Here is a 17271-nt window from a genome sequence, read left to right as displayed (position 1 = left end):
GCAGGAATGCCAGCTCTGTCTTTTGTCTGCACTGTTCAGTAGGGGTATAGGCCTGATGAGGACAGGGCAGCTTGTTCCAGCTGGTGTCCACTTCCATTGGAGCGCGCCGTCCACAGCGCCGAGGCTGTCCTGAGTTGGCTACTGCCATGTGAACCTGCCTCCTGCTTTTCTAAAGAGGGGACTAGGGGCCACACCAGGCTTAACTTACCCTGTGCTGTTTTTACTAGAGTTGCAGCCCCAGAGTCAAGACGGCCTGGGAGGAGGTCTCCGAGGCAAGTCAGAAAATGGAGGGGCACAGGTCTGGGAGCCCCCAAAGCCACCACCCCCAGGAAATCTCTGAGAGCTCGGAAAGTGCGCAGTGAGTGGGTCAGGGTTGGAGTGAGGGAAGCTGCCCCTGGCGTTTGTCTTCTGCCTTTGGATTCCATTATACTCAGCTTCTCCCAGGAAGGGCAGGGGAGGACAGAGCTGTCCTGAGTTCCAAGAGTAGGGGAGAGGAGAAGGGGCAGGGGAGGACCAGAGCTTCCCTGAGTTTCAGGAAAGAACAGACAGCAGCCATACATGCTGGCTCTGTGGTTGGCAGGGGTGTGGACACAAGGAGCTTCCTGGAGTGCTCCTGTGGGTGTGAGGTACTGGGAGTGCCATAGGGTTTTCTATGGTCAGCAACAGCTGAACTCTTTCTGAGGCTTGGCCACCAAGGCCATTTGCTGCAAAAGACGGTGAGGTTCTTGCCTGTGCTTGGAAGGGTGTAAAGAGTGTCCCTTGACCACAGGAAGGAGCAGCAGGACTTTTCCCATAGGGACTTTCCTGGCTTCTCCATGCTGGAAACACTGTTCTACCCTGCCAATCAGCATTGTGAGGGTGGGGTGATCTTGGAGATAGTTCTCATTCTGTCCATCCCCTCTTCCTCAGGCACCCACTGCCAGCCCTGGAGAGGCCATTACCACCCAAGCCCTAGCCATTAGTTCCTGGGCTCCCTCCCTCCACCTTAATGGTGGGAGTGGAGACTGAAAGAACCACCTCTATGAAGCACCTGCCTCAGGCTGGCCTGCAAGAAATGGAATATTCTAACACTTTCTTTAGTGCCTCTCACCAGCCTTGGCAAGAACAGCCCCTCTGTGCCCTCCTCTCTGTGCTTGTCAGCAGGGTGTAGGCTAGGCCAAGATAGCATACCTATTCCTGGCCATAAACTGACCTATAGCACTTCCTGCTTGGGCAACTCCTAGGAGTCTGAAGCCGTTTCCAACCAGAGGTCCTGCTTTTGAACCTTGAGAGTTTCCCAGGGTACTAAGAGGCAGGCTGGCCTCTACTCACATGATGGTGGGCCTGGACAACAACATGAAGGATCAGAAGCTCCTAGGCCTCCACCCCTGTCCCCATAGCGACCACTCCATCTGAGGCACAAGCCTTGCTTAAGAAGCTGCTGAATGAAGAGGGACCGAGAAGACCCTGTCTTCTGCTTGGCCACTGGCCACAGCTGCCCCTGAATGTAGCTCAAGGCGGTTCTGGGGATAAGAGCTGAGTATACAGTAACATCTATTCTGTGTCTTGCCCTGCAGCCTTTCCCCTGAGAAGAAGGAAGTAACATCTCCCCAGACAACTTCAGTTGCAGATGAGTACCTGCAGCCTCTCAGGCTGAAGCAAACAGATGTCACATCTGGGACCAGAAACCCATCCATGGAGAGTGGACATGATAGCCAAGGTAGTTCAGGGCAGTGGCAGTAACTAGCCAAGAACAGACAATCCCTCAGTCAGTTGGCCTCAGGCTTCTATGGGGGCAGCATTAAACTTGGGGTGAGAGAGTCCTACATACTAGGCCACCAGGCCAGTGCGCTGGGCTACCCAGGCCTTCCTGTGTGCTCTACATTGCATCAGAATGTTCACTGAGCTGGTCCATAGGAGGCCTGCCCTCGCAATACCTGGGAGCTGCCCAGACAGGCTCCCCTGCTGCAGAGGACTCCTGGCAGGTGGAGCTGCTCAGAGCTAATCTGGCCTGCCACCCAGTGCAGGCCTGAGGCTGTCCACAGGCAGGTCAGAACACAAACCTGTCAGAGCAGCAAGGCCTAACCATGTCCTGCTGCAAGGATTAGGACTGAGCGTGTCCTTCCCTGGGATGAAGGGAGTCCGCTTTCCTGGTTCAAGGCAGAAGTCCTAGGTAGGAACTTTAATGGAGAGCAGTCTACCATGATGGCTGTCCCCATCTCACCGTTGCCTGGTAGGTTTGCTCACTGTCCCGCCAGGAAGTATCCCTCCTGTACTTCCTGTGCCCATCAGCCCATGAGCAGCTGGTGTGACTGCTCAGCCTGTACCCCATTCGGCCCCCACCATATTCCTCCCCTCCTTGACCTCAGTTTTTCCCTGTGATCAATGTCATATTCATTTCTGGCGCCTGCCACAACAGAGTGCTGCAAAGAAATACACACGTTCACATGCCAGAAGTAAGAAATTTACATTCCTTCCAAAGGCTGCAGGGCAAGGCCCTTCTAGGCCCTTTGGCTCCAGATGTCCCTAGAACCTAGGGCTATCTCCAGTCTCTGCCTCCCAGTGCCTGCCTCTCTTCTTCTGTGTCCACTTCTGCTCTTCTTCTGTCTCTTTTAAAGTTTGGACTGGCCCAACTCTAAGAACTTGTCCAGAGATTCTTAATTATATCTGAGAAGGCTCTCTTACAAATAAAATCTCATTCCCAAGTTTTGCAGATTATGATTTGAACTGCACAATAGCTTGGACTCCAGGGTACCCAGGCACACAGTCTGGGAGACCGAGGGCGGAGCTGGTCCCCCTAGGACATCTGTGGTCCAGGATGCTGAAGAGTTTGGGGCATAGGGTGGAGAACCAGTCAGCAATATGGATAATATGGAGGATGAAGCAGGTGTGGGGGGTGTTAGGAGCAGCCGTGGAGCTCTAGTACTTACAGAGAGGAAAAACTGCTTCAAAGCAGCAAACTGCGTTCTGTCTTTGAGTCTGGGCTTCTGCACAGGCTGGTCAGTGTGAGTGACCCTAAGCAATTATGTCTTTCAGAGCCTGGAAAACAGCCTTGTGTCTTCTTCCCTGGTCTGCTGCACTTGAGCTCTCTGGACCCTGGACATCAAAAAAACCCAACTGCTCTTGTGTGTAACCGTTAGGAATTTCCTCTCCCAGCCCTGCGTGTTTGGGGACCACCCCCTGCCTTTCTGCCAGTCTGCAGCTTGATCTTGGTCAGGACTCTTGGGTGCCCACATGCTAGCCCCTGTGGTGGTGGTGGGCTCTGCTCACCCTAGTTCTAGAATTCTCTCCCCAGGTAGCTCCTGTACCCTTTGGTATATCTTTCCTTCTATCTTGTTGATGCAGGCCACAAAGAAAGATGGCAGCTCAGCCTCTCAGCCAAAGCCACAGGAGGCCAAGAAACTGCTTCCTCTAGGTAAGACCTCTAAAGAAGGGGTGTGGACCACCCTATATGGATCTTACCAGGAGCGTCCCCCACATCCAGTGGACCCTGTCCAAGGCTGGTGTCCAGCGGTCAAGCAAGGACAGGGAGGCCCCCCCACCATGACCGCTGACCCCTTCATGGCTAGAAGACTGGCCGACTCCATTGCCCATTGGAGATGATTTGATTGCTCCTACGGGGACATTAAAGACGATTCTTGGTCTGATCATTTCAGCTGCAGCTTGGTTTTGTTTAGACATTTCCAAGAGCTTAGAAATCAGCACCAATAGAAGCTTCTTCATTAGCTGACCTGTTTTATACCTGTCAAATTCTTCACTTTCTGAACATTGTACTTGGCCTGGGGCTTCCCTGAGGGCAGAACTCCTGCTCTGCAGGAAGTGGGAGAGTCCACTTCTCTCTCTTGGGGGTGCCCATGGCCTGGCTGGCTCTCTCAATGGAGGCCACCTCTGAGCTCCCCACCCCTGCATTCCAGCCCTGGGTTCAGAAGCTCTACCACTCTACCCTCTACTGAGCATCTACCATCAGAAGCAGGAAAGACGTTAAATCTTGTCAGACTGTGCTAGACCAAGGTAATCTTTGCATTAGGGGCCCAAGAGAGAGAGTTTCAAGTCAGTCAGGATAGGAAAAACTAGACCTTCCCAGTGCACGAGGATTATCCAAGAGTTAGGACAGATGGGATTCCCTAGGAGTCCAAAGGTGATGGTGACCTGGGCCATGCAGAGCCGATTTCCACGACCTCCCCTTCTGCTACAGTCACACCTCTCTTGACCATTGTTCAGGGTTCTATGGACATTTATTTGTTCCTCCTGATACCCCTCACTATTCATGTTGCTCTCTGCTGCCCTATGACCATGTGTGCACTAGCTGTCATATGCAGCCACCACACTCAGGGACCTTTCCTGTCTCTTGAGGTGAGCATACTTATTAACCACCCTGAAGATGAAGAGATTGGGGCCCAAGAACTAAAGTACCTGGACCATGACGGTGGATACTGTTAGCCATGGTCCGGGATGCTCCAGGCTGACCCAATGCTAGCTGCTCCCCAGTCAGAAGATAGTACCTACAAGGTTCTTGGCAACACTCCAGTATGGCCGTTAGAGAACTTCAGAGTCCTTCCTGCGATGACCCCACCACCTTAGCCTTCATCCCAGGATGAAGCTTTGGTCCATAGACCAGTAGCCTTGGGTCCAGGTTCCAAACAGTCTACCAGGGTCCAGGCTGGACTAGATCTAGGAATATGGAGGTATAACCTGGGGAGGCTCTGCTGTGTCCTGCTTTGTGCCCACTTGGCTAATCTTTTAGCTTGCCTTGGAAGATCCTGCCATGCTCAGGACCTACCCTTGCCTGAGTATCCATGCCCCTCACTGTGCTAGAGAACCTCAACACAGCTCTGAGATAGGCCAAGGAACAGCTCTGACAAGGTTCCGCAGCAACCTGTGGGGGGTTCCCCAAAGGAGGAAAAAAGGGCTTCTGAGACAGAGCCTCAGGATGTTAACTAGGTTGGCCTGGTGTCAAAGGTGTGCTCCACCACACCTGACAATAGGGCTATACGTTTTAAATGATTTTTCCTTATGTTCTTTTTCCCTGGGACTTCATATCACTAAGTACCAGAGGATAATTTGGGAAGCACATAATCACATCTTTTGGGTCCTCACACTAACCAAGTGCCACAGTCTTGCATCCATTTTGAATTTTCAAACTCCCCCACCATCTCCTGGGAGCCACTTGCGTCCCCTCCTGCATCTACACCTGACAGCATTCACAGGCTGTTTGTCCCACAGGAGACCTCCAGACCTCCAGTGCAACCTGGGCAGTGGAGAGGCCCTTGGCCGCTACAGACAGCCATGCTTGGAGTTTGCATGAACAGTGTGGGCAGTCCCTAAGTGGAGATGGTCCTTGTCCCCAGGAGGCCAGAGTGAGTCATGGTGTGGCCATGTGCTGTGTGCAGGTTAAATGCTTGTGAGCATTGGCCTGCTGTGTGGCCTCTGAGGCCACCTTGTACATCACATAGGGCTCTTGTGGGTTGAGGGCTCAGAGAACATCCCATACAGTTCATCCAGTTCTTCAAGTTACAGGTTCTATGGGTCTCACTCAACACTTGGGCAGAAATCAAGTCTTCCCAGGGTGAAAGGGGGTGTTGGGTGGTTGGGATCTTTGGGGCCCTCTTCGATGAGTGATCTTTATTCCTTACCAACAGTTTCCGAAAGCACAATCTTTGATCCCCAGCAGAGGAAGTGTGGGAGGCCCCGACAGACCTCTTTCTATGGATTTCCTGCAGATGGCTGAAAACAGAACAAGCCAAGGCCTGGATGTTTCCAGAAGCTCTGAGGAAGAACCCCAGGAAGAGGCACACTGGCAGTCAGAGGAGCAAAGGTGTGGGACATGGGTAGGGTAAGGCACTGAAGCATGAAAACAGTCTCAGTCAGCATCTGGAACTTTCCATGCCTAGCCACTAGCCCTACCCTTTCTGGGTCCAGCTGTACACTACATACTGGGTCTGACTCCCTCTCAGTATCAAAACTGTTGATATTTGATGAAGAGCCAAGGTGCAGCTGAGGGTTGCAGGTGTCTAGAAGTGTCACCTAATCAAGGTGACCTGTGGTCAGATGTCATCTGTCATTCACCTCACCCCCCACCAAAGGCAGAGTCCCAGGTAACCCTGTATGGCAATGGTCACTTCCAATGGTGGGTGACCGGCAGGGCTGTTCTAAGAGTGTGGCATGGGGTCCTGTGGCAAGGGCAGCTGGAAGGCAAGACTCCTTCCCCAGCAGTTCCGACTTCACCATATACTTGCAGGGGAGACGACTGTCATCAGGAGAACCCAGACATCTGCTCGGCCCATCTGGAAGCTGAACAAAAGGCTGTTTCTCCGGGTGAGGCTCCCATCCCTTTATAGGACCCCATCCGCACTCCAGGGCTAGCTCAAAGACCAACAAGTATTCACTGAGACACTATCCAAAATTAGTTCTTGGATCAAAGTGAGGCTTTTCTGAAGGCATATTGCCCTATCCTGTACACTGCCTGGGGTGGGATGGGGGAACCGTAGTGACCCCTTCCTTCCCTCAGGGCTGCAGGCTGAGTCTAAAACTTGAAAGCAAGTCAAGTAGTGCCACCCACCAGATCTAACAGCAGCTGAGGTGTTGTAGGCTGAGTCCAGACCCTCAGGGGACAATGACGCGTGGTCAGTAGGGAAGGAACTGGAACAGTTAACTGGGGATTGTCAAAGGACTAGGCACACTGATACCATTGCCCTTTTAATGTCTTCGGTTGCAACGTCCTTTTTTGGGACTGCCCTTGCTCTCTACAGAAGTGTAAGCTGTTTCTGGGATAGTCTACCTTGTAGGGTGTGGTAACTGTGAGCCACTCCCTAATTCAATCCATCTCAGCAGTTCCTGTGGCCTGTGAGGCTGAAGCACAGCCTGCCTGCCACCTAGACAGCCCTCCATGCCAGTCTGCTGCCATCTTGGACCTGTGTTCTGAAACTGCTTCTAGTAACAGCTCAGGGTCTGCTGAAGGCCCTGCCTTATCCCTCACCCACTCAGTGGGCTCAGCAAGCAGTCTTTCCTGTTCATCTCTCCAGGAGTTTCAGAAGGCCACAGCCACCCTAGTGCAGCTTTCTAACAGTTCCACATCCCTGTCCTCCTTAGAAGCTGAGGATACCCTGCTACATGCAGATTCTAGGTGGTCTAGGGAGCTTTCTGCTCATGATTCCTGGGAGGAACCAGGCCGTCCTTTGTTCTGGGGCCTCCACTGGGGCCTTCCTCAGCAGGAAGGGGTTCCCGGGAATGTAGGACAAGTGACCCTGCAGAGACTGGAAGGTGGCGGGGCCAGACTCCTCAGTGGCTTCTCTGAGGAGGTAGCTGTGGCGGCAGGCTTAGAGCCAGACTTCAGCTCCTGTCAGTCCGCCTGGCCACTGCCATTCCCACGTGCTCCTTCTCCAAGGTTGGGGTCAGAGCTGTCAGAGTCTTCCAGCCAAATCTGGGAAGAGAACAGTGAGAATCTTGTAAAGCCCAGTGCTTGTGTTGAGCCTGACTCAGGGAACTCTTTGCTTGCAAATGGTTCATTAGACCTGGAAGGCAATGGAGGGCCCAATACCAGTCCTACCTCCCTAGGCCCTGGGGGAGAACAAGAAGCTTCCAGAATCCATAAGAGTCTGAGTGATACACTGAATACAGGGAAAGCCAAGCAAATGTCCCCTGTGGCCACCTTCACAGTGTTCCCACCCCAGAGTCCATCTACCAGTGATGTGACTCTGTCACTGTCTGTTCTTTTGGACATGTCCTTTTCAGAAGGGACAGGTCTCAGTAAAGTAAACATGCCTACTGAGGCCTCAGCTGGCTGCCAGGAGGAACCCCAGGATGCTGATACAAGCCCATCTATGCAGAGGAAGTCCCCACAGGCTTCACCTGATCCTAAGGCCGCTACTACCCTGCAGGCTCCTTCTGAGAGTGGAACTCCCCAGGTCACAGAGGTAGCCAGTCACTCATGTGTAGGTGGCTTCTTGACTGAAATATTGTCTCCTGTGGATGAGGAGCTATCGTATGGCAGTAGGGACCTTACATCCTCCATCCACAGGGTAACCCATCTCCTTCCGCCCCCTCCTCCTCCCCAAGCAAAGAGTGATATCAGTGAGCCCAACCCCAGCTCAGACTTCCCTACCCCACCTGAGGAGGTCATGTTTTCAGGTGACTCACTGGACACCCTAGGAGAGGACACATCCATTACTGCTGAGGGCATGTCCTCCTCATCTGAAGAGGCTCTGGAGAAAGCCCTTTCCCTAGGACCTCAGAAGTCAGGGCACTGCCTGGGAGCACCTGGGCAAGCTGGAGGCCTGGATGACTCAAATTCAACATCTCCCTTGAGTAATTGGGTAGTCAGTGCCCCTGGGAGGTCCCCAAGACTGCCAACTCAGCTCCTGAGTTCATCCCCAGTGGCTTGTGTAGCCAGAGAAGACCTTGAGGCCTCAGACAGTCAAGGTGGACCCTGGGAAGGGGTACAGTGTTTTGAGAGTGCAGAGCAACAGCAAGGGATAGAATCCATCTTAGACAGAAGGGCAGCCACATCTTCACCCTCCTGGTCTGCACCTTCTGAAGGACCACCCTCAGGTCCAGGCTCCTTGGTGCCCAGTGGCCAGGCTGAGTCCCTCAAGCACACTAGTGAGGAGAAGGCAGGCCAGAGCTGCTGGACAGAGGGCCAGCCCAAGCTCCAGGATTTGTTGGACATAAAGCAGCTCCCTAGGAGAGACTGGGCTCTCTACCCTGTCTCTGAGGGTGCCTGTGCTGGTCTTCTAGGGACAGGGGATGCTGGGCCAGTGGATGTGGTATCCACTCAGCTCAGCAGGAGGATCTTGTGTGACTCACTTGCTGCATTGGCAGGGCTGATCCCTGAAGACAATCCCTAGGTGTGTGCTCTGAAAGATGACAGAAACTCATCTGACATGGCACTGTGCGTGTGTGTCTGTGTCTCTGTCTGTCTGTCTGTCTGTCTGTCTGTCTGTCTGTCTCTGCCTGCCTGCCTACCTGTCTGTCTTCTGTCTGATTTGAGGGACCTGGGCTTCCCATTGTGGATTGTCACAGCTCAGCTGGCGGGCAGAATGGTCATCTGAAACAGTCACTAGTCATGGGTTCTCACCATGCCAATCATGGGCTGGCTGTGTCTGAATTTCCCTAGCAGAGTAATTCCCTGATTTTTCTACAACTTCTATCAGGCTCTTAAAGGGCCCAAACCTCAGTGATGGAGGCATGCTTCAAAGGCTATGTAGGATGTTGTCCAGTGGCTGTCCAAGGAAAACCCAGGAGGTCAGAGGCTCCAGCTAGTATGAGGTAGTGTGGGAGTCAGTGAGGCCAAGAGGGAAACGTAGAAACTTGGAGAAAGGTGATTAGGCTGCCGAGAGGACCTGTCCTAGGCTGGCTCAACCTGCAAATGCCCAGTGTTCACTTACCTGTTTGTGTGTGTGTGTGTATGCGTAGACATGTGTGTGTGTGTATGCATGTGTGTGCGTGTGCGTGTGCGTGTGCGTGTGTGTGTGTGTGCCATGGTCCCTGTGTGGAAGTTAGAGGACAGCTTTTGGGAATTGGTTCTTCTGCAATGGTTCTAGGGGTCAAGCATGACAAGTGCTTTTACCTGCTGAACTGTATGTCTCCAACTTTTTGTTTTTGTTTTGGTTGTTTGTTTTTTGGTCTTTTTTCTTGGTTGGTTGGTTTGGTTTAGTTTTTGTTGTTATTGATGTTTTTTTAAAAACAAAACAAAACAAAACAAAACTATAGGTTCTGGGGATTGAATGTTGGTTCCATACTTTCAAGGCAAGTGCTTTACCAACTGAAACACGACTTCAGTCCCATCTGGAGCTTGATATGTCTACTGTTACCAATGGATTGCTTGTGACTGAGGGACGTTTGTCCATCCTGTGGAGATAGAGAGCAGATAACTAGTCACTCTTGACAAGCAAGGCTTACATCTTGTTCCTGGGGCTGAAGGTCTCTCCTTGTCCTGTGATTTATTATTTTATTTTACTTTTACTTTCATAGTATTTGCTGGGACACTGATTTTCTCAGGGATGCCATGACTGGGGCCTCAAAAAAGTCTTGTCTCTTGTAGGCCTGGCTGACTACACCAAGACCCAGACTGCCTCCTTTATTCTTATTCCCTGGGGGCCTTCTGGGACAGAATGACCAGGGTGGTTATTGAAAGTGTGGGCAGGTGACACAGGTGGTTCTTAAAAGGAAGCATGACCATTCTTACAAAAACACCTTCTTCCCTCAGGACAGACATCAGAGACTTGTTGATTCAACCACTTAGGATTTCCTGCTTAATGGTGGGAATGGGACTGGCTTGCCATGCCCAGGCCCTCATCCAGCTCAGGGGTGGGCTCACCGGGGGACTGGGGTACAGGATCTGTACAGGGAGTAGAGCAGTCCTGGGATGGGATCCCATACTCCTCCAGAAGAACAGAACAATTTGGGGGCATGTATAAGGGCAAGGACAGGCCACTAAAAGCAGTGACTTCTGCTAAAGGCGCCACCTTTACCTCTCTTAGCAGATTCTGGTATGATCCTGAGGGAGCACAGGCTGTCTGCCACACACTGCTGGCAGCCCAGTAGCCACAGTGCGGTCCTGGCTGTAGCTGCTGGGTGCTGGTGCACAGGCTCAGACAGTGGTAAAAACTTATCTACTGTCTTAGCTCCACATAGGCTCTGTGGGACCCAGAGCAATCAAATGGATGGGCTGTCTTGGGGGATTCTAGGATCTTGTGCTAGACTCTGACTGGATGCCTTGTGCTGGCAGGAGTGTCCTTATGCATCTTTCTTGTACAGTGTTCTTTCCCTGTCCCCAGGGAAGTGGCACTGTGTATGTATGTTTATATCTGACTGGGTTTTCCTCTATAACCCAGGTTAGCTTTGAACTCTTTCTGCCCCAGCCTCACAAGTACTGGGATTATAAACACGAGCCGCCTTGCTCTCCAAAGGGAGGGGCTTTTTACACAAACCCAGAAGGCAGTCTTTTCAGAGGCAGCAGATTTCAAAATCTGATTTTTGAATCAGGCTTGAGCAGTATGTCATGGCATGAGACTCACATACATGTTTGGAACTCCCAGAGTTTGCTTTCTGTGTCTTAAATCAGCACGTATGTGCACATGTGTAATGTGTGCATATATATATACATGGGCATGTGTACCTACTCATCTGCTGCCCACTCTTCACTTCTTCACAGACCCCTGTTTGTTGATGTATGCTCACTATTCACCTTCCTGGGTCTCGTGAAGACACTGTTTGGCATGCATGCCTGTACTTGTCCTCCACCTGCTCTCTCGCCCTTTTCCCTTCACCTCTCAGCTTTGCTCTTGTCTTATTCTAACCCATAAAAACTATGCACACTTTTAATCCTAGTGCTCAGGAGGCAGAGGCAGGTAGATCTCTGTAAGTTCAAGGCCAGCTTGGTCTACAGTGTGTGTGTGTGTGTGTGTGTGTGTGTGTGTGTGTGTGTGTGTTCCATGACAGCTAGAGCTACACAGGGAAACCCTTGTCTGGAAAACAAACCAAAATTATGCTTATGAATAATCAATCTGTGCCAGTGACATTGGTTTATGCGCCATGAAAAGGCTGGGTCATAGGAGATGCTGTTTAGTTTGGTGGCTGTGAGAAATTACTCACATAAAAGCAGTTGAAAACTTCACTATAGCCTGGAAATATATACACGTTTGCCTTATATATCAGTTTTTTAAAATTAAAAAACACTTAAATAAATAACCTAAAATTTGAAGAAACTATCTTTGGAAAAATGATATTTTTTATACTTCTGTGTATACCAAGATTCCCCCTCCCAGTACTGTTTGAAGCCTCTGGCTCCCACTAATCTATCGATACTGGATCCTCACCGGGACTCCCCTCAGATATCCTGTTGTTACCCTGTGTCACAGAGGCCCTGCAGCTTTGGATCTGTAAGACCAGCCCCTTCATGCCCTCCAGCAGTTCACAGATGGGGTAGATGTTGGGGCTGGCCAACTTTGATCCCTGGATCTGGACCTGGGAGGAAGCTGGGTTGGTCAGCCTACCAGCTCTCCTGTGCCAATACCACCAGAGTGACCTCTCTAGCACTGCCCTGCCTTGCTCACCCGATGCCGCAGCTGGCAGCAGCGTGGGCCCGAATGTCCCCATGGCTTCAAATGGCAGCACAGGCTACTCAGATGAGCATGTCACAGCACAGCCCTCAGATAGCCACATGTTCTGCGCAGGACCCAGACATGGCCCCTTGGCAGCAGCCCAGGCCAGGATGTCACCATGGCCTCATGTCTGCCTGTTCTCCCCACTGTCAAGCCTCCAGTTCTACTTTTCTCCACAGTGAATGAACTCCTCAGCTTTGCGTCTTTTCCATCTCTCCACCACACATTACCCATCGTAGTGACGCCTGCTGCAGGTGCTTGGCTATCTCTCTTCTCACCGATGTGGACAGGGCCTCCTTTTGTCATAAGCGTCTTGTGGATCAATCTCAGGTCACCAGTCTTGGCAGCAAGCCCCTTTCCCCACTGAGCCATCTCAACACCCTTTTAGTTTTTATCAGCACCTCGAGAGAAAAACTAAGACCAGGAGGGACAGGCTTTCACTAAGATTCTGTGAGCCACCCCGTGGGTGCTGGGAATCAAACCCTGGTCCTCTGTTAGAGCAGCAAGTGCTCTCAACTGCTGAGCCATCTCTCCAGCCTCTTCAGGTCAAGTTTTATGGACATAATTCACATACCATAAAGTTTTTTTTAAGTATGTATTAGCTGGGCATGGTGGTACATGTCTTTAATCTCAGCACTGGGGAGGCAGAGGTGGGCGGATCTATGTGAGTTCAAGGCCAGCCTGGTCTATAGAGCTAGTTCCAGGACAGCAAGAGCTACACAGAGAAACCCTGACTCAAAAAAAAAAAAAAAAAAAAAAAAAACCATGTACATATTAGTACTTTTTAGTATATTCAAAAAATTGTGCAACTAGTTACTTTTTGGATAAGAGGGACCCTATGGGTGTGGATTCCTGATACATGAGCATCCTGCTAGCCTTGGAGACATGTGAGGCCAGGACCCATCCTTCCAGGTCTTGGCTTCTTCCACCAATGCCCAGATACACAGAAGTATGGATCTCCTCTGGCTAGTTTATGGCCCAAATTTAACAACAGGAGGAATGGAAAAACCTCTTTGAGCCAGGTCACCAGGTTTGTCCTGCCCCTGTTGCTTGCTTTGGTGCTGGTTCCCAGGCCACTTACAATTCCTTTTTGCCTCCTGCTATGAAGTAGGTCACTTTCCCAACAGCTCCTTGCAGACCTACAGTTAACTTGCCTCAGGGGCATCCCAGCCTCTTAGCTCTACTGGACTGCTCAGTAAGCCAATTTTTATCCGATAGGCCCAGCCAATACATGGCTCCAGGGATCTGCCAGCTAAGATCCTGCACCAAGTTTCCCAGTCCACCCAGAGCACAGAAGAGATTTGGCCCAGTCATGGAAAATTAAGTCTTCTGTGTTCATAATTTCAAGACACATTTCTGACCCTCAGCTTTCTTATTTTCTGCCCTCTGGTTCTGGAATGAAATAGTCGTAATTTTTTTTTTTTTTTTACTTTTTTTTTCTTGTCTATTCATTTATAACCTCATTGGATTTGTGAGGCTGAATGAGAGAAATTATGCATTTTATACACACATGTTTGGCATGACAGTAAATATCCCCCATGAAAACCTTTCAAAGTTGCTTCAAGTTCCACAGCACGCCTCCCTTGCCCGGCACAGTCTATTTCAGGGAGGTTGGTACTGAAATCTGTGCACAGTAAGGCTACTCACACAGAGCCAGGATGTCCCCAGACCCGCCTTCCCTGGCCACAGAGCAGGTGCAGCACGATTTAGCCTTGGCACAGTGTCCTTGAAGGGAAGCTGGCAATGGGAAACTGATGAGAATCAGGCCAGGCTGTCTGAAGATAGGCTGTAGCTGCAGGAGCCAAGTCATAAAATTGCTCTTGTGGGTGGAGAGAAGGCATATTTGCAGATAGTGCCAGACACATTTTATCTGCCCAGGATGTGTTTGAGCAGAGTGCTTTGGCATTCAAACAAATTGACCCTATTGAGGCTTCAGTCCAAGGTCCCTCCCTCCAAGGTCTCAGGCTGTACCCGCCCTGGTTCTGATCCCTCATAACTACTTGGACCAATAAATCTTGACATAAGCCTCGGGAGAAGTTATTATTTTTGATAGAAAACAGTTATTTCTCAGTTAAAGCACACTTTTGATTTTCCTGTGATCTGTCTCTGTCAGTGCTTTGCAAACTAGTCTCTTTAGATTTTCAGTTTTCCACATGCCAAATTGTCACATGAATTTCCCAAGTCCCTGGGGTCCCATGCCCTCTTGCTCCACCATGACAGCCACTCTCATAAAATATACACAAAGGCCACTTGGGTTTTTACAAATGGTTGAGAGCCATAAACTCCCTGGAAACTGTATTCTCATCCTGCCTGCTGTCTGAGCCCTGCCCCAGGACTGGCTGCGTGGGTTGGGATTACAGTGGACTTGTCATCGGTGAGACACAGTTACAGCAGTAGACACAACCTATATAGTCCCCAGCAACCTGAGGAGTCTCCTCAACCTTCAGGGATCTCCACCCAGGTAACGTCAGATCCTTGACTTTGCCACAGATAAGAATTTCAGGATGGGTCAGATGGTAGGGGAGTCGGAGTTCATTAGGAAGAAAACAACACAAACTTCAGCATAGTGGTTAATAGATGCTCAGAGAAAAAATAGGGCACACCCAATCCTGGATGCTGGCTTCTCAAAGGAGAGTCATCTATCTAAGTGGCTTTGCAATAGCTGTGTATAGTTTCAGAGGCTGTCATACTTTCTTCCTCAACAGGTATCTAAGGGACTCTCTCTTCCTCTTTCTCTTTTTCTCTTTCCAATAACTAAGAAGCCATCTTGGATGGAATTACAATCTGGGAAATTAAACCTTGGGCCACAGGAGCTGAAGGAACTTCTTTTCCTCTAAATGAGTTCCTTGTGAAATTCCTAGAAACCTGCAGGTTTAGATTGAAAAGACTCAAGCATGGCTTGTTGTTACTTTAACATCCTTATTTCAAAATGTGGTCTCTGTGTCAGCAAATGTTAGTTAGTGGCACTGGAATTCTTGACTATCAGCTGGAGACAGGTTTCAGCCACTCTCCAGACTCTCTCATATCCCCAGAAGCTTCCCTATCCCATCCTGCCTCAGTGTAGTTGCCTTCTGTGTAGCTGGAACCTGAAGCTCAGGCTCTCTGTCCCAGGCTGGCTGTTCAGATCCTTCCCACATACCAATCCAGGCTCAAGCAGCCAGTCCTGCCCTTATAACTGCCTCACCACTCCCCACCCCCCAACCCCAAGGCAGCTTCCCTGTCAGTCCCTCTGCTCCTTGGTCTTGCTTATTCACCCTCTGGTGACCATCAAAACCCAAACAGCTTCTCTGTATTTGTCTCCCAACCATGTCTCCCTGTTGCAGGATTTTTGATCACACTGTGAACCCCAAGATTGTGTTATTTGCTGGAGGGGAAAAAAAAACCTGTTTCTAGTTGTGGTGTGGCTCAGCCCTTAACACACACCTTTAATCCAGGAGCTTTCTGTTTATTGTAAACAGGATTAAATAAAGTCAACCATTGATCAAGAGGAAGAACAAGAGACCAGCTGACAGAAAGTGAAGGGAGGAAAAACTGTAGCGTGTAAAGATAGATGGATAGACAGAAAAAGTAGAGATTATACGTTCTCTCTAGTGTTTGGTGAAGAGCAGAACATTAGCATAGGAAAGTAGACTGATTGGAGAAGCCAGATGTGGTGGTGCACATCTGTAATCCCAGTGCAGGGAGGCAGGAGGACAGACTCAGCCACACAGTGAACTCCATGCCAGTCTTAGAACCCTGTCTAAAAAAGAAGAATCAGGTCTACCTTTCCTGTCTACAGTCTTAGCAGGAAGCCAGCCAACTTTACCAGGTGGTTCTACTGTATCTTGTGGGTTATAAAAAGGTCAATGGATCATCGTGGACGTTTGAAGTTGACAGGTAAAATCATAGGTTGCATGTAAACTCTAGGATGCATGTTATATATGAATTATAGGCATATAGCAAATGGTTTTTCAACCTATTTATGTCTTATTAAATCTGCATTTCAGACTGAAAATCTTGGCCTGGTGTTTACTCAACATTCAACGTGGTATGGGCTATTTCCCCTTCCTAAATTTGGCTACCTAGGCCCAGGCCTTTCGCTAGGTGAAAATTGCTTGCGGTCGGGTACGAACTAAGATTGGAATAGGGCCAACCATGACCCGAGAGCAGGGGCGGGGCCAGAAGTACAGGGGCGGAGCAGGCCTAAGGAATGAGGCGGGGCCTGCATCCTGGGGCGGGAACAGTACACGGGGGCGGAGCAAAAAAGCGAGCGGGGCGGGACCTGGAATGACCAGTGCTCGGGGCGGGGCCAGATTACGGGGGCGGGGCGAGAAGAGCGAAGGGTAGAGCCTGGGAAGACTAGCGGATTCGGGGGCGGAGCTAGTGCTCAGGGCGGGACTGGCGCGCGCAAGCACGTGATGGCCAGGGTGAAAGGTCAACGCGCCGGCGGCACTCCCAACATGGCTGCCGCCCGGGCTGTGGCGCGCGGTCCCGGAGCTGATTCGCGGCGGCCACCGTCTCTTCGAGCCGCGCGGCTGCCGCGGCTGCTCTTGCTGCTGGCGGTGGTGGCAGCAGTGGGGCCCCGGGAGGGCGGCGGGGCGCGGCTCTACCGCGTGGGCGAGGACGTCGTGTGGTTGCTGGACAGCGGCAGCGTGCGGTCGGCCACGGGCAACAGCTCAGCCGCGTGGCTGGTGCAGTTCCACTCGTCGTGGTGCGGCCACTGCATCGGCTACGCACCCACTTGGCGAGCGCTGGCGGCGGACGTGCGAGGTGAGGGCCCCACGCTCCGGTGGACGTTCCTCCGACGCAACAGCTGCGTGGGTCGAAGCCCCACAGATGGGGCAGATGGCTTTCCTGAGGTCGACAGCTCGGAACACAGGCTTCATCTTGTCCCCAACCACATATCCTAGCCACCACCTCTGATCAGCGTGACTTTCCCCATACCCAGCAATTGCATTTCAGAGCCTACCCTCTCCACTCTGGAAGATCCCCATTCCTGTCAACCACCCAACCTGGTTTGCTAGGTAGCTGGCCATATGGTGGGCATTGGGCTGTGAAACTTAAAAACCCACTCTGGGGACTGCTCTGCAGAAGCAGAAAGATTGCAAAGCGTCTTCTTGCTGGGCTTCTGGTTCACTAATTGTAGCTTTTAAGAAATCCACACGTGTTTAGTTATTGTTTAGTGCTAAGTTACTCACCTTTGCAGACTTCA

At 51.0% G+C, this 17271-nt stretch overlaps 2 protein-coding genes across 13 annotated transcripts in view; both read left to right on the top strand.

Moving 5' to 3' along the window:
• Positions 1 to 11687, top strand: part of Ccdc187 (coiled-coil domain containing 187) — a 56018-nt gene extending 44331 nt beyond the window's left edge. For 8 of the 12 annotated variants that reach the window (XM_076937619.1, XM_076937617.1, XM_076937620.1 and 5 more), the window contains 8 exons: positions 228 to 358; positions 1557 to 1699; positions 3016 to 3104; positions 3325 to 3394; positions 5203 to 5336; positions 5619 to 5794; positions 6218 to 6294; positions 6808 to 11687. In XM_076937619.1, coding sequence (XP_076793734.1) covers positions 228 to 358; positions 1557 to 1699; positions 3016 to 3104; positions 3325 to 3394; positions 5203 to 5336; positions 5619 to 5794; positions 6218 to 6294; positions 6808 to 8822 — 2835 coding nt within the window. In that variant the 3' untranslated portion in view covers positions 8823 to 11687. The remainder of the gene's footprint in view (positions 1 to 227; positions 359 to 1556; positions 1700 to 3015; positions 3105 to 3324; positions 3395 to 5202; positions 5337 to 5618; positions 5795 to 6217; positions 6295 to 6807) is intronic. The other 4 variants (XM_076937613.1, XM_076937615.1, XM_076937611.1 and 1 more) reach the window with 3 other exon arrangements.
• Positions 11688 to 16487: 4800 nt separating this feature from the next.
• Qsox2 (quiescin sulfhydryl oxidase 2) overlaps positions 16488 to 17271 on the top strand; it is a 28188-nt gene continuing 27404 nt past the window's right edge. The window contains exon 1 of the mRNA XM_034506913.2: positions 16488 to 16829. Coding sequence (XP_034362804.1) covers positions 16520 to 16829 — 310 coding nt within the window. The 5' untranslated portion in view covers positions 16488 to 16519. The remainder of the gene's footprint in view (positions 16830 to 17271) is intronic.

The sequence above is a fragment of the Arvicanthis niloticus genome, chromosome 6, assembly GCF_011762505.2.
Source record: "Arvicanthis niloticus isolate mArvNil1 chromosome 6, mArvNil1.pat.X, whole genome shotgun sequence".
Classification (NCBI taxonomy): Eukaryota; Metazoa; Chordata; class Mammalia; order Rodentia; family Muridae; genus Arvicanthis; species Arvicanthis niloticus.
This window is presented reverse-complemented; position numbering and strand designations above follow the sequence as displayed.